Source organism: Ciconia boyciana, chromosome 23 (genome assembly GCF_034638445.1).
Source record: "Ciconia boyciana chromosome 23, ASM3463844v1, whole genome shotgun sequence".
Taxonomy (NCBI): Eukaryota; Metazoa; Chordata; class Aves; order Ciconiiformes; family Ciconiidae; genus Ciconia; species Ciconia boyciana.
This window is the reverse complement of record NC_132956.1, coordinates 4,130,084-4,150,494: the sequence shown is the minus strand read 5'-3', so window position 1 is coordinate 4,150,494 and position 20,411 is coordinate 4,130,084. Positions and strand designations below refer to the sequence as shown.

The window sequence follows — 20,411 nt, the reverse complement described above, 5'->3', positions numbered from 1 at the left end:
GGCACAGAGCCGGTTGTAAAAAAGACTTTTTTTTTTTTCCCCCCTGTGAAGAATTGTGTCATTTTGGTTAATTTTGATCTCTTTGAGCCATTTGGTTCTGGTTAAGCAAGACCGGGGCTGGGCTGGGTGGAAGTGCTTCTCAATATGGCATCATTTACCATTAATATCCATCTAAAAATATCCATGTGTGTGTTGTTTTAATAGCTCTAATTCTGGAATGTGACGATGTCATTTTTATGAGGTTAGTGTAAAAAATTTTTTTTTTTAACATTTTTTCATCCCTTCCCAACCTCTTTCTACCCTCCAAAAGGAACGGAGGGAAAAGAGAAGATACAGACTCTCTTTACAGATCCTCTTTCTGCCCCCTTCCTTGCAAAATTCTTGGTTTAATATCATCTTTAGGGTGGCTTTTCACTCATTGGTGGTTAAAACCCCATGCAAAGCTTTGATCTCATCCAGGTGGAAAATCCCTCAGCTATTTTTGGGCAGCGGTTCCCATCGTGGGCCGGGTGAACAGCGGCAGGCAGCCGGCGCGCTGCTTTTGGCTCCGGCAGCTGGAGCGGCCGGGCACCGCTGGGCGTAATTAAAAAGTACACCCTTGTAAAATGAAATACCTGGTAGAATAAGGTAGTTTAAAAATACCCTGGCCAGGATTTTCCATTGCACTGTTTGATTTTCGGGAGGCCCAGGCTTACGCTTTTAGAAAGACCCATGGATGTCTCCATCCTCGCCAAACTTTTTTGAACCTCTTGACCTATTTCTTCCCAATTTGACCAGGCAGCGGGAGGCCTCGGAGAGGCTCAGCTCGGGCAGGTTTTGTGGGGAAAAAGGCGGCCAGGCAGGGATGAGGGGTTAATGTAGGGGCTGAAGTGCGAGTCAGCCATCCTAAACGGGGTGGGAGCCGCCGTCGCCTCTCCCCGGGCTCTTCCATCGCTGGGGCCAGACGGGACCTGGTGTTCCCCGTGGGAGAAAGGGAAGTTTGTGGTGTTTGCCGTGGGGAAGGCAGCCAAAAGCTGGCCCTCCTGCCGACCTGGGACACCTCCGTGATGTACCGGGGTGGAGGTGTGGAGTCCCACTGGCAGGAGCACGAGCCTTTGGGGGAAGAATTAATGATAATCCCCGAGTACGCTGGGCGGAAGCCGGGGCAGCGGGCTGCTTCCCCGCTGGAGGATGGGGTGCTTTTGCCTGAAGTCGGGGCAAGGATCCAGCTTTGGTTTACCCAGCGAACTGGAGGGATTCGGTGTCTCGGGGGAGAGGCGAGCATCCCCGCGGGCTGGGTACCCCGAGAGCCCCCTTCCATGGCAGAGCAACCTCTGCTGCCGTGGGAGCAGCTCGGAGCTGGTCCTGGCAGGGTGTGTGCTGTCTGGCCAGAGCCTTCGCCATGCCTGGGATTAATCCCAGGCACAATTTGTTTATTGCCCCCCTCCCTGTCCCAGCACGCACCTTCCAGCATCTCTCCCTGCAAAAGCCTGGCGTGTTACGTGCCCCCACGCAGGCTGAGGTAGTTGTGGGCCACCCCCAGCAAAGTCCGGGTCACCATCCTCTTCCTCCGCCCTGAAATGTGTTGCTGCTGCTGCTCTTGGGGAGGGCAAAGCCAAACAGCCTCAGCTCTTGACGTAAGTGTCTGAGACATTACAAACTTTTTTATGGGATAATTTGCTGATCAAAGGGAGCCATCCAAGAGCATGATGAATTTGACACAACCCATTCGTTCCTAATTACGAGTAACGTGCTAATGACTCTTGAATAACACAGTGCAGCAGGATACAGTTTAAAAAAAAAAAAAATCTTTTTTTCTCCGGTTCATGGAGCCAGGAGGTGAAAGCCCATCCACTCCTACGGGGGAGACTTTCTTCCTTCTGCTTTCATGTCTCCTCAGCCCTAAGGAGAGGTTGTGGGTGGCACCTTCCTTGCTCATCCCTATGGAAGGGCTTTATCCCCCCAGCACCTGGGCTGGTCTTCCTGCCCTATGGGGTGAGGGTAACAAATGCAGATAACATGGGGCTCTGCATCCCAAAATTCAGTTCTCGGGGCTCCACCTGCCTTGGGCAGCCGTGCAACAGGTTTGCAGACCTGGGAGCTGCCAGCCGGAGCATCCTTCGTTTGCAGACTGAGCTGCTTAGGCTTAAGTGGAAATTGCTGCCGGGTGGTGGGGAGGGAGGGAGCAGGCAGCTCCGGGGCGCTGGCGGAGAGGCCCCTGTGTGCAATTGTAAGGCCATGTCATTTTTTTTCCTGTAAATCTTGTAATTTCGTGCTTCAGAGCACAACAAAGTGAGAGAGCCAGCGGGGAGTGAATTAAATTCCCCCCTGAGGCGGTGCGGGGTGGGCGGCCAGCGGTGGGGCTGAGCCAGCCAGGCGCTGGGGACTCGGTGGCACCCGCGGGCCAGCCAGTTTTTGGGTTTAGAAAGAGAGATTCTGGGAGAAGTCCTGCCCAGCGCTTTGCCTGGGTGCTGGCATTATGGCTCTTCTGGTTTTTCCCTCTTTGCTGTGTTTTCCATACCTGCTGCGCTGGTTATTGTTGGGCTGGGGCAGGGACCTGCCTCACCAGATCACCTCTGTGAGATGGTCCTTACAAATGCCGGAGGAATTTCACATGGTGCAGATGGAGAAACCAAATCCATGCAAACCTCTGTCAAACGGACGTGGAAAAATAGATAAAGCTCGGGCAGCTGGTGTGCACACACGGGATGCAGCCAGTGATCCGGCACCCGTCCTCGGGTGGGTGCCTTGGACCTGCTGGCTCTGCTGCACGCTGGTGCTGAGCAGCCGTCGATTGAATTCCTCCACCCTTGGCTTTTAACTGGAATTACTGTTTTCATTTCAAAAAGTAATTAAAATATCAGACCTTGAGCTGTCATAACTGTCACATGGTTTTTGTGTTCACGTTACCGATGCACATCTATTACTGTTAATAACAGGGAAATAACATGCCCGCAGAGAAGCGTGCCTTGCGCTGGGGCTGCGTCGGCTCTGGCGCTTGGACCACGGGTTCATACCATCAGTGATCCCCAACAGCAAATCGCCATGTTTGTCCTCAAGGATCTTATTTTTTAGCCGTTTGGGTAAAGTGAGTTGGCAAGTTAATGGTCATGCAGTTTTTGAGCATCCCCAGCAGCCGGCCGGGGTGCTGAGGAAGAGGCGGTGGGCATGGGGCAGCTCTGGGTGCACCCATGCCGGGCTCTGTCCGCTCCTGGGTGCACCCCGGGTGCAGCCCCAGCAATTTGTCGTGGGAGGGTAACGTAGGATCCCAAAGGCTTTTGAAACTCCTGGGCTTTTGGCTTTCTCGGGACACGCACATGGTGACAAACACAGCCGGGCAGGGCAGAGGGTGTCGTGTGCTGTGTCTGGAGCGCAGCTGTTGGGTTGGGGTCCCTTGCTAGGAAATTATATTTTTGTAAATAAAATAGGCAAGGCTGTGTCTGCTAAACCCTCTGTACGCAGCCTCTGGCTTCGGCAGCAACTTTAAAATTACCTCTCATTTTGCAAATGCACTTCTAACGCCTGTCCACGTGGACGGAGCGGGTCGGAAGGCTTTATTCACAGAAGAAACAGTGGTGGCACAGCTCGGACATCCTTTGCTCTAAATCTGTCCCGTACACTCTTCCCGAGGAACCCCTGCAGAGAGGAGCACGAAACGGGACCTTAAAAAAAAATGCAGGTAACGAGTCTTCATGGATGCTCCATAGAGCAATCGTTTAAGGGTGCTGTGGGTGCTCCTTGGTTCGCAGAAGTTAAATAAATAGCGAGTGGACTGGAGCGGTGTATTAAGGTGCATCCACACTGTGGGCGATGCCACTCTGGTTTGCAAGCGGATTTGGCAGGGAGGGATGGAGAGGCGGCGCGTGGGCTGGGGGCTTTCTTCTTTATAGCTGGAAATGCGGAGAATTAACAAGCGGCCCTTTCTCGGGGCGCGCGGCTGCCTCCTGGAAGCCAGGGCAGTGATTTACGGCCGGGGCGATGACAACCGGGGGAACCCGCGTGCCGCTGGCGGCACCGCCGAGCCGGGCTCTGACCCCGCACCGGGCCCTAATGCAAACCTGTCCTGCAGGCAGGGCTACAATGACTTGGTTGTTCAGAAATGTACCCAAAAAAAAAAAAAAGGAGAGAGAAAAAAAAATCTTTAAAAGCAAAAATAAGGAGTGTACGAGGAAGCAGGTCTGGGAGGAGCAGCCGGGTATCGCAGCGTTGTTTTTGTTAGGGCTTTATTCTCTCTCCTGGCTCTCAGCTCCTGAATGAAGCTCCTTTTCTCGGCTTGCACAAGCACCGGTGCTCGCCCTTGGCCATGCTCGCCTGTGACCAGCCGGCTCTTCTGCCGGCTCGCACTTGCTCCTCTCTCCTCCTTGTCTCTTTGCAGGATTTTCCTTAATTTCACCTACTTTCTTCGGCTGCCGACACTGCTGTGCGTGGCTCGCTCACATTTGCTTGTGTCTGCATGTGTTTCCACAAGTGTTTTTTATCGATTTATGTTGGTTTCTCCCTCTTTTGCCTGTTGTGCGACTTCCCAGCGAGACACCTCCATCCCTGCAAACAAGTTAAGGAAACCCATAACTCTTTCTAGGCAAACACCCATAAAAATAAGGAGGTTTCATCTTGATCACTTGTGTGAGTTGCTAAACTCCTCCTGCATCACCATAAACTCTGCACGGGCGCGTTCATGCATTATTAATTCAGGGTGTAATCCTGCACTTGGCCTGACCTGAATCTGGGCGGTGACTGGGACTTTTTGGTGCTCCAGCGTGACAATCAGATGTAAAATTAAATATACACGGTAGCTTTAGACACAAGGGATGTCAGCTGCAGCAGGAATGTAGTGGTGGCTCCATGCAAGGGTGGCATAAATCAGCCGGGAGCCGGCCCCTCCACCGGCCCTTTGGTCGGGTGCCGGTTGTGCCTGGCCAGGGGACCCCTGTGCCGGGGCTGGGGGCTGTGACCCATGTGAAAACCTGCCAGAGGCACGAAGATGCTGGACCTGGTGACTTGCTGAAGATGGGGCGGGGGTTTTTGGAAGAGGATAGGATTGCCCCCAAGTCCCCGTGGCCCTCTGTGGCTCCAGGGGGTAGGGAGAGTGGTGGTCTGTAATGGGATGTACTGGTCATACTGGTGTGGCAGGAGGGAGTGTCGGGGAGCGCTGCCCTCCTCGTGCATTGCTCGCACGCCGTGAATCAAAGCTGCGGAGAACCAGTCTGGCCAGCCCCGTGTCTGGATGCTGCTCCAGGGAGCTGGAGAGGGAACATGCCCGGAGGAAGGAGGAGGAAGAGGGCACCCTTCCTCCTGCCCACCCTGCTGTGTCTCTTTTGCAGGCTCTCCAGGTGGCACGCCAGTTCCTGCTGCAGCAGGCCACGGGGCTGAGCTCCCCCAGCAGCAATGAGGGCAAGCAGCCGGCGGTGCAGGTGAGCCCCAAGGACGTGTGCGTCCCCCCCCGTCACCCCCTCTTCGGGAAGGGCTCAGCCGCAGACTGGTGCTGTGGGAGAGTGCACGTGCAAACACGTTGCCTCTGTCTTCGGGATGACCAAAGCACCCCAGGAGCCCACAATGGGTTAAATCCCCTGGAAACCTCCAGAAATTTGTTTGGGTGTTTCTTTTTTTGGGGGGGAGGGGGTGGTCCCCATTGTGTGCTGATGTGGTGGGAAAGGGCGATGGGAGGGAAGGGCTGGCTCCAGGCAGGGTAAGGGTCCGGGAGAGAAGGTCACCGTGTGCCACCATACCTTGGGACAGCATTTCGGATAGGGAGGTGTGAAGTTTCCCAGGGTTGGGGCACCCCAGGATTGATGCTGGGTGCTGTGAGCGGGGCGCAGGGGCCGGATAAGGGACAGTCCTTTGGGGCTGGAGCCAGGGCTGGTCCTCCGGTGCGGGAGAGCTGCTGGGGTGGGATGAAGGCCCATCTGGGGTGGGGTTTTGTGGCACTGGCAGGAAAATGGGGCTCTGGGTGGGCGCAGCACCCTTGGGTGGCATCCTGCTCCCGTAGGGGAGGGGGGACCTTCCCTTTGCTCCCCTGCTCTGCCAAAGGAAAGGGGCAGAAGAGGGGTGCGAACCTGGAGAGAGGGGGAGGCAGAAAGAAGCAAAGCCCAAGCGATGGAAAGTGACAATTTAAATAGCTGTGCGGAGGGGCTCTCCCTTCAGGCTAATTAAATTTATCGGAGAACAGCAGGTTACCTTATTAGAGCCACGTGGGTTTAATTAACAAAGGAAAGTAATTAGCACAAGCACTCTCAGAGCTGGAGGTCCTGCCTATGCTAGGCTGAGCCGACGTGGTGGCGGGTGGGCGGCGAGAGCCGGGGCTGGGACGGGCGATTGCCGGCTCCTCTCCCGGCTCGGCGAGCCAGGGCACGGCTGAACCTCAGCCGGCAGCAAGTGCCGTCCCGGTGCTGCCAGTACCGGGGTGGGCTCGCAGGGGCCGGGGGAGTCCGGAGCCCCCCGGCTGCCCCACCAGGTTGGGAATCGGCAGCCGGGTACGAGCAGCGGGAATTAGTCAGGGCTTCTGCGGCACAAACAGGCGGCTTTTTCCAGTGGTGCTCGCAGGAAGGAAATGCAGTCACTGCATGGAAAATGTCTGCGAAGGACAAAGGCAGCAAGGGTGAAGTCAGATTCCGGTAACCGGCGCCTCGCTCCCCTCCGTGGGTGCGCGTCCCTGCCCTCGCTTCTCCTGCCTGCACTTCGGCTGCTGCCCATCCCTTGCTGCTCCCTATGCCGCTTCCCCCGGCTGCGATGCATGTGCGCTTCGCTCGCTTGCCGCTTGCTTAACATCCCGTTCCCCCCTTCTCTGCTGCTTTCTCTCGCCTCCTCTCCCTGCCCATCTGGCCAGCGGCTTTGCTGGAGTGAACTGGATCTGCCTTCCTCTCCCCTCCTCCCTTTTTGTGTTGCAAAAGGACTTGTGAAAGTTGTAGACGTGAGTCAGAAATAGCTCATAACTCAGCAGCGACCGGCCTCTTCCTCCCCCCCCGCCCCGCTGGCCCGGCCAGCAGCTGGAGCGGGATCTGACCGAGGGGAGATAGAGGATTAAGCAGACGCCTTTGAAAGGAAGTTTATCTAACGGCAGAGTGGTGTGGATGAGACTGGCCAGGACGGCTGGAGGAGGAGGAGGAGGAAGGCTGGGTCCCAGTGCAGCAGCCCCTGGCTGGGGAGGGACGGGGGGAAGCGCAGCAGGACCAGGGGGTTCATCGTGGTGTTTGGGACCCGGGGTGCCCTCGGTGCAGAGATGCAGCCGTACCGCAGCCCCCCCGCAGCCGGGGACTGGATTTCCACGTCGCCTGGGTATTTTGGGGAGAAGCTGTTTCAGCGGCCTCCCTTCAGCTCTCCGCCGGCCGGCTCCCAGCCCCGCGTCCCGGGTGAAGTGAGCAGGAAGGTCCCAGTCTCGGCAGAGAGAGCAGGAGCCCCAGCACCCAGGAGCGCTGCGAGTTCCCTGTGCTTGCCGACACCGTGCACTTGCATTTGCAGCGAGCAGCTCCCTGCCACCTTGCTGATGGGGACGGGACGTTTATGGGGCACCAAGCCAGTGGGAATATTAAGACAGCATGACGTCTTAAGACGGCGTGCTCTTAAAAACAAACAGGGAGCTGCTCAGCTCGATAGGGATCTTGGGGCTTTTTTTTTTTTGGATTATGAACCCTCTCTCCCCCCAGATGCCTGGAGGTGTAGCTGTGCGTGGAGAGCCTCACAGCTGACGCTCAGAATTACAGCTGCATCTAAAAAAAAAAAAAAGGCCAAAAAAACCCACCCTGAAACATCTTAAAATGGTTTTATTTCTTTGCAACTTTAAAACTATTAGAAACTTGGCGGATGCTGACAAAGTGTTGCATTTGAGGATTTTTGCTGCAGATGGTCTGCAGGGTGCTCCTCTCCTGCACGAGGCTGGTCGGGAGCAGTGGATCCCCCCCGGGATCCTGCTGGCATGGGGAGACGCTGCCGGTATCCGGTAAAGCCCACGGTGCGAGGTGCTGGAGCGTGTTTGGGAAGGCAGCACCCCGTGTTTTTGGTGCGGGGTATTTCTGGCTTGGAGGCACTGCTGAATCACAGGGTGCCCTTTTTGGGGTCCCTTCCCCAGCTCAGCCCTTGAAGCCGGGGGTCTCCCAGCCTCTGGTGGGAGCAACTTGCTGAGGTTAAAAAGCCTCTGAAATGGGAGAGGGGCTGAAGGGCGCTGAGGGAAGGGGAGAGGAGTTTGGAGCAAACTGCGGGAAATTGCTTTTCTTTTGTCTGCTGCGGTGGGGAGGGCAGCGGAGCGGAAAAGTGTATTTTGTTGATTTGAAACTTGAGTGAAATGGGTAATGAAGACAGATCAATACCAGCCCTTCTGCGTTCCCTCTCCAGGAAAAAATACAGCAGCCCGTCCGTCTCGGCTCGCGCGGCGCTAGATTTTTCCATTTGAACTTGCAGCACCGCCGTCCGTCCCTGCTCTCCCCCGCCGCTCCCCCTCCTCCTTCCCGGAGCCCCCGACGCTGCCAGCCCGTAACCCCCCCCACCGCCGCCATCCCCACTGCCATGACGGCAGCAACGGCGTTTTGGATTAACGGGGGAGTAAAGGAGTCACTTCAATCCCTGCAGATTTCATCGGCGTGACGAGCCGTGCCAGCACCCTGTGCCCGTGGAGGCGACGCGGCCCCCCGGGGATCCTGCCCAGGCGATGCTCGGGGGCAGCGGCTCACCCCGAGCCGCAGCAGGGCCGTGCCGAGGAAGGGGCTGGCAGGCAGCGAGTCTGCCGCAAGCATCCCCCAGCCAGCTCCCTTTCAACTTTTAGTGACTCGCAGCCCAATTATGCACGATTAGGGCCTCCCCGGCGGGGCTTGCTGCGCTAACGAGGATGCACGTTGGGTTGAACACGCAGGGGATTGATTCCTCCTTTTCTTTGCGTGCAGCTGAACATCAGAGGCTGGTTGTCCTCCACGCAGCTATGCCGGTGCCCACTCGCCTGCTCACCCCGTGCTGCTGCCCTCCTCCTGCCACCGCCACCCGGGGCAATTACTCCTTTGGTGCTAAGGCTGTTCCAAGCTATTTTATTGATAAAATAACCCCACAGCCTCAAAACCCAGCCTGGCACACGGAGCTGGAGCTCCCTTGCAGATCTGGGTTTGGTTTCTCCCCTGACCCTGGGTAGATTTTGGTCCATCGTCTCTGTCCTATCTTGGTAAGGTCCAGACACAGCGTGGTGTGAGCGGAGGGGGGGGTAGAGCAGTGTTTGGGTGGCCCTGTGCCACCCATCAGGGTATATAAACCATGGCTGGGGTTACGCCGATGCGAGTGGCATCGCTGCCTGGCCCCGGGCGTTTGAAGCTCTTGCAGATGGTCTGAGCCAGGCGAATCTCGGAGCTCACCCAGGGAGTGCAGGAGGGAACGTGCGGATGTGCCTGCGTGCTTTGGCTGGACTCGAAGCAAAAGGTTTGCTCTCCTCCAGCTGCAGCAGCGAGAAGCGGGTGCTCTGGGGGTATTTGCTCATCCCCTGCCCCTAAAAACAGCAGACCCAAAGCTGCTCTTGGTGGTGGTTGTTTCCCCCCTTCTGTTCCCAGCTCCCAGCCTCCCTCATCGACCTCCTCGGTTTGTTTCTGTTGGTTTTGGAATTGAAAAGGGCGTTTAAAAAAAAGAAAAACAGTGCAAACATGTTTGCTGTTGATTCTAATTGGGAATTAAAAACCGAGATTAGATCAGAGACAAGGAGGTGCAGCGCCTTGGGCTCTGCGGGAAGCACTGAACACCCCAGGTAGCTGGCGTGTGCCCGCCGCAGGGAGAGGTTTGCCCATCCCGGCAGCCCCAGAACCCCCCCGGGTCAGTGGGGATCGCGGGGGGATGAGGTCTGGGTTGCGCCTGCCCTGGTGAGGGAGCTTGGATGTGTGGTTTTAGGTGTGGACCTGGAGATGCTCCTTCCCGTAGCAGTGGCAGCGTGCTGCTCCCAGCTCCCTGGGGACACGGCTCCTGCGGCAACCTCCCGGCATGGGTGACGGCACGGCTGGGAGGTGGAGGTCGGTGCAGGGATGCTTTGAGGCTGAGCAAACTGCCGGCTTGCTCACACAGCCCGGGCTGATGGGGGATGTCCCGGCTCCCACGCTGCGCCAAGCCAGCTGTCTCGGGGGTCAGGAGGGCGGCCGTCCCTCTGATGGCAGCCCCGCAGCGCTGAGAGCCAAGACCGGCCGTCGGGCCATGGCTTTCCCCGCTCTGCCTCGTGGCTAGGAGTTGCAATCTGCTTCCCATAAAAAAAAAAAATCAAGAAAAATTTAAATAAAAGCATCTCTCCCCCATCCTGCTGCGTTACACCCAGCCAAATCCTGTTTCGCTCAGCTGGCTTTGGCAGAGTTGCTCCGCGCTTACACTGAGCGCCGAGTTTCCCCTGTAATACCCGTCTCGTTTTCCACCCGCTGCCTGATGATCCGCGTCCGCCCCATCCTCTGGCACGGGGGGATTACAACCGGGACCGCCTGGAAAATCACTCCCTCGAGATCCCACTCGCCGGTCGGAGCCGCAGCGCTGGGGCTTTCTGGGAGGCAGCCGGAGCTGTTAGTAAGCAGTTTTGTGGAGTGGCAGCCAGCCAAGGAGTGAGTCAAACCCTTCCTGACTCGGTGTCTGGCAGATGCCAGCTCGTGATGCGCCGGCCGGGGACCAGCCGCTGCTGCGGGGCCGGCTGCTGGGACCTGCTTCCTGAGGGATTTGCTGGGTGCGGTGCGACCGCCGCGTGCGTGCGAGGATGGTCCCGGCTGATCTGGTGCCGGGGGAAGGACTTTGCTGCCGGGTGGACGGGATGGAGAGGAGGCAGCAAAGCCCGGTTAGCCGGGCGCAGCTAACCCCTCGTACCCCCCCGTGCCGCTCTGCTCGGCGCCCTTTGGCTCTCGCTTGCGTTGTTGACTGCCTGGAGCTGAGCTTTTGAGGTGACCGTTGCCCAAAGCCCCTCTGTTATCCGGGGGTGCCAGGCCGGCCTCGTCCCCTGCCCCAGGGAGGCGTGCACACCGACGGTCAGCGAGTGCCGTGGCTGCAGGTGAAGGGGCTGAGCCGCACTCCTCGGCGTCCCGGGGGGCTGCGCCGTGCCGTCCCCCTCACCGTTAGCAGATCAGCTGCTGGCGGGTGCCCCTGCAGGGCTCTCGGCCGGGCTGGGGGCAGACGTTTCCATCCCCATCTCGTTTTGCCGGGGCGGCAGCTGTCACCGTCCCCGACAGAGGCAGCTGGGGCTGTCACCGGAGCCCGGGGTGGAGAACTGCGGCACTGTGGTTTGCTGCCCTGCGCCGGGGTCGAGCCAGCTGCCGGCAGCAGCGCTGCAGCCTCCCCGGCACCCGGCGTGCTTGATGAATGGCCGCAGCGGGAGCAAAACTTGCTGTATATGGGAATTTCCCCTTTTACTAAAGAAAGTTCCTGCCCTCCCTGGAAACCTTAGCCATGAGGGAGATGTTTTTCACACTGGGGGGAAGTTCTTCGTGCGGCTTTGGCATCCGTCGGGGCTTGGGGAGACGGCAAAGCCTGGACGCCTCTCGCAAGAGCCGGCACCGGTTCGCCCCGTTCACACCTCACCCCCTCGCAAAGCCACCGCCATTTCCCCGTGTCAGCTCCGCATCTGAGCGCGGAAGAAAAAGCCATTTAATGCAGACAAAGGTTGTATGAAAATATAATTCTGCTTTTGTTAGCAGCCATCAAACTCTAAAAAGCGTCGCTTTTGTTTTCTTGTAACATTGTGAAAACCTCGTGTCGGATCGAGAGCTGGGGCCCTCTCGACTAATCGCCTCTCCTTTGTGTTTTTAGATTATAGGGGCAATTAGTGTTGTCAAAACCTCTGGCAATTCTCTTTGCTCTTGACAGGGTGTCAGTCCGCTGGGCGAGAAATGGAAGGTGTTATAACTCTCCGGTAATTAGGATGCCTCCGATTTGAAAATGCCAGCAAACGTGTACGAGAGGCCGCACGGCGGCGGTGGGGGCGGGGAGGCCGCCCGGATGGGGGATGTGGATGAGCAATTAATTAGGGGCTCTCATTCCGAGCACGTTGCCAGCTGATGAATTGGCGAAGGGAAATTAGCAGGATGCTTAGCTCCCAGTGAGCGGACGCGCACCCCGCTTGCTCTCGTCTCGCCGTCCTCGCGAGCTTCCCTCCTTCCCAGATGTTCGCCGAGGGCTTTGCACAGCTGTCTGCGAGCACCTGACTGCCGAAACGGCAGCTCTTCACCGGTGCTGGTGCCGCAGGGAGTGCTTGGGGTCTTCCTGGCTCTCCGTCAGGCGTCGGCGGGTACCGGAGCCTTCGCAGGGCTTTGCAGCTCTTTGCTGGGGTGCTCTTGCATCCTCCTGAGCCCTCCGCCGCCAGCCCAGCCGGTGCAGTCGAAGGCGGCCCGGCAGCAGCCCTTGGGTGTGAACATGCAGCAATTAATCAATAACTCTGACACGAAGGCAGCCGGGGGGGGATCGCCGGCAACAAATGAAACTCGGCCCGCTTGCGACGCCTCCCTCCAGCAAAATGCCTGAGTAAACAGATAAGCCTTTGCAATCTCCCTTGAAGGTCAGCGTGCTCCAGCCCGGCCGGGCGCCCGCCGTGGACGGGAGGGACTGCACAGGGTCACCCCCGGGGTTTCATCCCCACTCCGTGCCCTGTTGGGGTGGCTGGAGGAGGGAGGCAGCCCCCAGGGTGGGCAGCAGGTCCAGACCAGGAGCCTGGGCATCGCTTGGGGTCCTGGGCAGGAGGGGCTGGTGCGTACCAGGCTCTCATTTCAACTTTGCTGGTGATCTGATGCCGGTTGCTTTGTTTCTCTGTCCCTCAGTCTCTGAGATCCCAAGACCCGTGAGTGAGGGGATGGCAAGTCGTCTACTTTGGATCAAACTTGGGTCCTTGGCTTGCACCAGAAGCCTGGCTCGGGCTCTGCCATGTCCCACGCACCGAGGAGTTGCCTCCTCCTGCGGTCCCCTCAAAGAGCCCGAGTCTGCTGGTGGCTCGCCGGCTCTCCTGCTCCTGACCAGCAGTCATCTGCTTTCCTAGGAAAAGGGAGCATCCGGGAAGGGTTATTAAATTATGGCAGAGCCATAACCCTGCCCAGAGCCTTGGGAAGGGCTTTGGGCTGGTGGGATCAGCGGAGGGCTGGGACAAGGCAGCTCTTGATGGCCGTGATCGGGAAGGCGGCGCTGCTCCACCTGAGCAGGATCGGCGGGGCTGGGATCCATCACCAACACCTTCTCCAGCGCTTTGCCGCGGGGGTGTGGACCAGTGTTATGATAACCAAAGGCAGGGGTTGGCAGGTTTTCTTAGTCCTCCCTCCACTTGGCATGGTAATTACGTGAGTTACTGGTGTCAACTGGAGGTAAAGCTTTGATGTGTCTATGGAAAACCTGGTAACCTCTTCCTCCCTGCTCTGCTTTGCAAAGTTATTTGGGTGATCGGTATCTTCCCCACTTCCCTTGGTGTTTCCCTCCTCCCTGCATCCTCCGGGACCCCAAGGGAAGGAGTGGTGCCCGGCACCTTTCCTGTGCTCGCAGGAGGGGAGGGAGCTGTGGTTTGGAGCTGGCTGCCCATGAGCTGCTGGCTCCTCTCGATGCCTAATTCCCCCAGCTAAATTGCATTTAAAGAAGACCCTGTGGGCAGAGAGCATCCTGCCCTCAGGGTGGGGCGAGCTCATGGTTTAGGAAGCTTCGCCCCGGTGCCAGCTGCACCGCAGGGCATCTCCCTGCCATCGCCATGTCCCCAGCGGTGGCCTTGGCATGCCAGGACAGACTGGTGGCAAGGGCTTCAACCGAAGGTGACGCAGGGATGGGGGGCACGGAGGATGCCCCGGGAGAGCCTGGCGGGTGGGAGGTGCTCACAGACTCTTGGCATTTGGGGGGGGGGGTTTCCAGGGTTGGAATTGGGAGTGGTGACATGTCTTTCCTCTCCGCAGGTCCCCGTGTCTGTGGCCATGATGTCCCCGCAGATGATCACGCCGCAGCAAATGCAGCAGATCCTCTCACCGCCCCAGCTCCAGGCCCTCCTGCAGCAGCAGCAGGCGATAATGCTGCAACAGGTAACGCTGGTCCTGGGCTGGCCGTGCGTCGGCCGGATCCGGCCAAGTGATTTCCCACCAGTGCTTGTGAATGCTGGAGCTTGTTGGGGGCAGGCAGTTGGGTCCTTCCCTCCTTGGGCTTCTGCATTCCCCTCATATTTCTTTGGGGATTCCCAGCACCAAGGGATGAAAAGAGCTGCAGGTGCTAACGGTGCTGGTGAAGCCGGATGCTGCTGCCCTGAGTCAGGGTCTCAAAGCCCGGAAAGCTCCTGCACGAGGACTGCTTTGGGGCTGTCCAGCTCTTGGGGCGAGCTGGGGTCAGGATGGATGCTCTTGGCTCGACAGACCCCAACCAGAGTCCCCATGGCCACTGCCTGGGCTTTGGGGCAGATGCCAGGGTCCAGCTCCAGACCTGAGAGTGTGGGTTTGTTTCTTATGGCCCCGCTCGGCTTTTCCGGAGCGTTCCATCAAATGTAAAACGAACGGGGAGGGAAGAAAAAGGAGGAGATGGAAAAAAACAAACCTTAACTCCGAAACAAAACAGGTCTGCTTGGGTAAACACCTCCCGCTGGCTGGAGGGAGAGAAGGAGAGATCCCACAAGCATCCTCCACACCCTTTCTCCTGCCTCCAGTACCTGTTTACTCCAAACAGGCTGATAAGCATTCAAGGTTGGCCCCAGGGAAAGAACAAAGGGTAAACACTACCCTGGGTGGGTCCTTCTCCAAGCCTCTTTGGAGCCGGATAAAGAAACACGTTTGACTGCAAATTAAACAACCCAGGCCGGAATAGCTCGCATTCTCCACCAGAAGAAAACCAAACATCACACCTCTCACCCCTGACCCAATGTTCCCGCAGCCGTGCTCGACCATGTTGCAGAGACCTGGCTTTGATTGGCTTTTGGGTAAACACCCAGGCTTTCCAAACCTGTTCGCCGACAAAAAAAGCAAAGTTGCTGCTGTCAGCGCTGTCAGCCCTGAGCTGATAAAGGCTTCCCAGCAGCCAAAGGGGCATTCCTGAGCCGCTGCCGTCGCCCCTGCGTGGGGGTACGGGCCGGGTGGGAGGGGGCCGCCGGGTCTCGCTGACCTCCCCGTGCCTCCTGCCCCTCCTGCACGCAGCAAATCCATCACCGACAGTTTATTTAGGGGCCAGGGCGAGAGCTGGCGTCAACGCCGGCCGGTCCCGGTGCTGCCTCCTGCAGACTGGGACCCTCTTCCGTGGCTCATCGCGGGGCTAGGGTGTTTTTCTCTATTTTACTGGCCCAGCAAAACCCTCTGTTGTGAGCAGGGTGCTGTGAGGATCCGGGTTGTCTGCGCTTTCCCGTGGTGCCCGTGAAGGGGGATGCAGGTCTCAGCCCCTGGCACTCACAGCGTTGCACCAGCCAGACCAGGGTCCGTCACTGCTCCCAGCCCCTTCCCAGCCAGGAGCTCCCCAGCTCTTGCAACGCTTCCCAATGGTGTTTTGGGGTCCCACCATGCTGAAAAGGGGGTTTCTCCGCAGCTGAAACACTGGGTTATGTGCCAGAGCGCCTCGGACCCCTTCTCTCAAGGGGGTTGCCCACCTCTTGGTGTTTCATATCCCCCCATTGAACAACCCCCCCAGGGCAGCTGCAAAATCCCTGGCATGCACAGGAATTACTGAGCCAGGGGGTTGCGACCCTCCTTCCTGGGGCCCGGCAAGGCGGAGGCTCCCGGACTGGCTAGTGGAAGAAAGCCAGGGCAACCAGTCAGTGTTAAAAAACCAGCAGGTTTGACATTGGTGGTGGTTGGGGATTTTCCTTGCTGTGGGGTCCAGAGTCCTTTGGAGCATGTGCCCAAGGTTTCTTCTGCAGCTGTGGCTCCTTCAGCGGGTGCTTTTCCTCTTAACCTGCAGCCAAGAGCCTGGAGCGTGGTGCCCGGAGCTGGTATGGCTGTGGCAAAGCCCGGCGCTGGGCATGGGGTAGTGCCGGGCAGGGAGACACGAGCAGGGTGTTTCTGCTGCTAATCTGGGCTGCTCTCTCCCCTCCCGTCCCTGCCTCCTTCCCTCCCAGTTGCAGGAATACTACAAGAAGCAACAGGAGCAGCTTCACCTGCAGCTATTGACACAGCAGCAAGCCGGAAAGCAGCAACCCAAAGAGGTGAGCTCACGCAGATTGGTTCTGGGCCATCAGATCTGGCAGCAAATAAAAGGGGGACCAGCACAAAACAAGGTGTGCGTGAATCCCAGCACCCAGGGCAGCCGGCTGGGAGCCAGCAGGGACGGGATGCAGGGGTATCCTGCTCCTGAGGGGTGCTGGGGCGGCTGGTCTGGGTGCTGGGAGTTCCTGTTCCTCCTGCCTATCTGCGATCTGGCACGTGCACCGAGCTGTGGTGTTCTCAGCGCCGCGTCCTTGTCGGCACGTCTAGAAACTATGGGGCGGGTGTGGGGAGCAGTGAAGTCAAGGGGTGTGGGCAGGCAGCTCCGGCAGAGCTCTGGGACCCTCCCCGGAGAGAGGGGCAGGTCGTTGTCCCCCGGGACAGAGCGAGGGCTCCCCAAATCCTCCTCGCAGTGGGGGGGCAGAGGAGGCTTGGCTCAGCCCTTGCCTGACGCGCTGGCCCTGCCCTGGGCAGGCTCTCGGCACGGCTCAGGTCGGGCAGCCCAGTCCTGATTTGAGCTGGCACAGCAGCACCCTGGCAAGTAAGCAGGTGGGGCTGGTCAGGTGGGAACCCAAACCGGGGGGGTTTCTGCCAGGAAAGGGAGTTCTGCAAAACCCAAGCGCTGCGTGAAATAGCAGCGGTGCCAGCAAAGGGCTTTTCCAACGGGAGACGCGCAGGCAGGGGGTGCTGTCAGCCCCCCATGACCAGGTCGGCAGCGCTGGGCCCTTTGCTGGGGAGGTGGTTGCATGGTGGAAAAGTGTTTACGCAGGTGTGATTGCATCAATCTTGTATAACTCCCTTTACCCAACAGGTTTTACTGTCCTTTCCCATAGTAACGCACTCCGAGGTGTTGCGGCTGTATCAGCAATGCTCAGTTTTGGGGATGTGCCAGTCGCACGGAGGCTGGGGGTCCACCCCGACCGGCAGCGGGCAGGCAGCACCGCTCCCTTCCTCTTCCCTATATATTCTTGCCCCTCTCTCTCTTCCCAGATTGGTGCACATGGTCCCGTGTTGGGGGGGTTTTGCATTGCGCATGCTGCTGTGTGTCTGGCACCACTGCCCTCTCTACCGGGCATCCTTCCTGAGGCTCCTGGTGCAGAGGGAAGTGGAGCTGAGCCGCTCAGTCCCTGTCCCCAGCCCGGCATCAGTAGCAAGCAGGGGAGTGGGGTGCTGGGGCTGTTCGTTGCAATCACCCCTCCTGAAATCCAACGGCCTGATTTATGCTCATCAATTCTCAGCGCTTAAAAATTCAGCTTTCTTTTGAGGAAGAAAGCGTTTAAGCCCAGAGTGCGCGTTGGGGTGGCTGCAGTGGGCGCTTAGTGGCAAAACACATGCCGGCACTGGGGGAACAGGGCGGCTCGAGTGGCTCGGGGTCAGGCCGGCACCCACTCGAGCCTTCAATAGACTTTGACCCGGGCTTTCATTGTGGGATGTTGGCATATTTACGCAGCGTGTGCGGGATCAGGCTTTATCGGAGCCATCTCCAGGAGCTGGAGTAGCTGCTCGTGCTCCAGGAACGGGGGAGGCATAAATCTGAGCTTCCTCAAGGACTTTCCTCTTGGCTGTGGCGATGTTATATTGCAGCAACGAACGGGGATATAATTAAGCTCTAACAAAGGGCTTGCTTAGCAGGCTCCTGGTTTAAAAAGCGCATGTTAACTTTTAATTAAATGGTACAGAGGAGATGAGAAATTTATCTGCTAAGAAAGTCTGAGTGGCCGGTGGGGGGGAAGGGGCATTAGATGCTGCTTGAAGGGGTGTGTGTCCAGCTCCCAGCAGCATCACCACCCCATGGCTGGGAAAAGCAGCGAGGGGGTCCCTGCGAGTGGATGTCACAGTGTTTCCCCTCCCCAAAACCTCTGGCTGGGCTTTGTGGGGTCGGCTTCACCCTGTCAATTTGGGCAGCTGCTATTAATAAAGCCCGCGTTCGGCAGCAGCCTGTTCCTGCCGGGAACGGCGATGCCGTTGCTTCCCCCGATGGTGCGGGGAATAGCTGGCGTGTCTGGGATGCCGCCGCAGAGCCGCTCTTGGCCGGCGTTGGCTCCTTCATGGAAATCCACAGTGGTATTTAATTACAGCCCCGCTGCAAGGTTTGTAAACCGAGCGCCTTCTGCTTTCCCTCTGCTTGATTTCAAGGACTCGCCTCGGTGTAATTGTAAGTCAGCAGCTCATCTGCGAGCGCGGAGGGGGATCAGCAGGTGGGAACAGCTTTGTGCCGCCACCGCCGCCGCGCCGGGGAAGGTGCCGGGAGCAGGCAGCAGCCTCTCATGGAGGAACGGCTCAGATCTCCCCAGGAGGAGCGGAGCGGCTGGAGATCCCCTGGCAGGCGCGGGGAAGGGGAGAGCAGGAAAAGAGGGAGCGCGGAGGATGGAAACATGTCGGAAGTGCCTGTCGGCAGCATCCTGTCCCAGAAGATGCGGGGGTGTTCTTTTTGTCCACGGTCTGCGAGGAGCTGTGCCACGGTGGGGAGGGGGATGAGCAAGGTGGCTGATCCATGCATCCATGCATCCCGCTGGGATGGGGCTGAGCTGCAGCACATCCCAGCCCATCCTGGAGCCTTTTCCTGCATTAGGGTGTAAGGGCAAACCCCCAGCCCCCAGCAGTATCCCGGGCACGGGGCGGAGCGAGGAGCTCTGGGGGGGAACAAGGAGCTGCGGCACAGGGCTGGGACGGGTGCGGGCAGCCCCTCGCCCTCGTGGCAAGCGGCAGCGAAGCCGGTGCCTGCCGTCATGCTCTTTCCCCTGTCACTTTGCCTCTCCAAGCCCAGCTGCTGCAAGTGGCAGCCAGGTGCGGAGACCCTGATATGCCCTGGGCTGAGGCCAGAGGGTCTCCGTGTGCCCCCAAAGCCGATGGCGGGGGCTGTCCCTCTTCCGAGTCTGGCAGGGCAGGGGAGGGGGGTGGCGCGGGGCGGGGGGGGCTGCCTGCTGCCTAACCTCGGTGTCAGCTTAATGAACTGCTCCTGTCAGTCCTGCGTGTCACGCCAAAACTCCTCCTGATGTGCTCATAAATCAAAGTGACGGCGGCTCTTACCCCGGTAGCTGCACCCAGTCATCTGCGTCTAATGTACGCTGAGCACGGGCGAAGCTCTGGACCCCGAGACCCCGCACTGGGACGGGAGACAGGGCCAGGATGGGGGGGTATGGTGGCCAGATGCAGGATCTGGCCCTAACACAGACCCAGCTGCTCCAATGGGCGCAGGGGTACCCCCTCTGGGAGGAACTCAGCCGGTGTTTGGGGCTTGCCGAGGGGAGAGGAGCCGAGCAAAGCTTCTGGGGCGATGGCTGGGGAGGGAGGTTTTCGATAAGGCTGGGGCTGAAATTCAGGCTCTCGCTGCCCTGCCTTCCCCAGGGCAAACTCTTGACTTGGAGCCCCCGGGCTGGTGGGTGCCATGGGGTAGGTCCTCATGTGGGTGCACCTCTTCACCCATCGCACTCAGTGGTTTTGAGCCCGTGCAGTTTGTTGGCTCTGCCCTGCAGTGGCTGCTCTCTAAGGACTGGGAAATTGGCTTCCCCAGAGAGAAGCGGCCCTTGTTTTGGCTTAGCCCGGGCATTCGTGCATCGAACCGGGACTCATATTCCTGGGGCTGGTCCCTATGTTCGTGGTCTGGTGAAGCTGGAAGGATGCGCACGTGGATTTGAAGCATGTGAAGGTGCAGGTTCAACGTGGACAGCATTGTCCCTGCCAGAACCACACGTGGGTCGGGGCTGCCCAGTCCCTTGGGGGCTGGGGGGGGTCTGACTCCGCTGGCCGTGGCTCCAGGGAGGCCGGGTCGGGAGACCCCAGCCGGGCTACGAGGCCCAGGTGACGTGCGCCGGGGATCCTGTGACTTCATCCACTCCCAATTTCCTCCTGCTCCGCAGCCTGGAAGTGCCATGAATGAGGCTGTGTTCACGAGGAGCCCGGGCTTGCCCTGGGGCCCCCGGGGAGGGCGGTGGCGGAGCTGGGAAGAGGAGGAGAAGGCCATCCCGTCCTGCCCAGCTGCCCTTTCTAACCAAGGCGAGGACATGCGTGTCCATTCCACACGGTGGCAAAGCTTCCCCTCGCAGGGGACCGGGACACCGTGGGGGACAGCGCTGCCTCTGTTAAGGCCCTCGGGCACACAGCCTGGTCTTGCCTTTTTTCCTTCATCGTGGTCCTGCAGTCCATGGTCTCCTCCGGTCCCGCGGCCTGAAGCCCTCCTGGCTCAGCACCTTGCTCAGGAGCGAGGGCGAGCACAGGGATATCTCGTCACTGAGCAGAAATCGCTTTGATTTGTGCCTTTATCTTCAAGCATCAGAGGTGCAGGACTGAGGCAAAGCCAGAGAGGATCCGGACCTGACTCTGGGGAGACAATTCTGCCATGGCCAAGAGGTGGACAGGACAGGGAGAAGTCCGCAC

At 58.8% G+C, this 20,411-nt stretch overlaps 1 protein-coding gene across 6 annotated transcripts in view; it reads left to right on the top strand.

The window, feature by feature from the left end:
- The window catches only part of FOXP4 (forkhead box P4), a 66,624-nt gene that overhangs the window by 27,111 nt on the left and 19,102 nt on the right, over positions 1-20,411 (top strand). For 4 of the 6 annotated variants that reach the window (XM_072844803.1, XM_072844805.1, XM_072844806.1 and 1 more), the window contains exons 3-5: positions 5,301-5,390; positions 13,821-13,943; positions 15,950-16,036. In XM_072844803.1, coding sequence (XP_072700904.1) covers positions 5,301-5,390; positions 13,821-13,943; positions 15,950-16,036 — 300 coding nt within the window. The remainder of the gene's footprint in view (positions 1-5,300; positions 5,391-13,820; positions 13,944-15,949; positions 16,037-20,411) is intronic. The other 2 variants (XM_072844808.1, XM_072844809.1) reach the window with 2 other exon arrangements.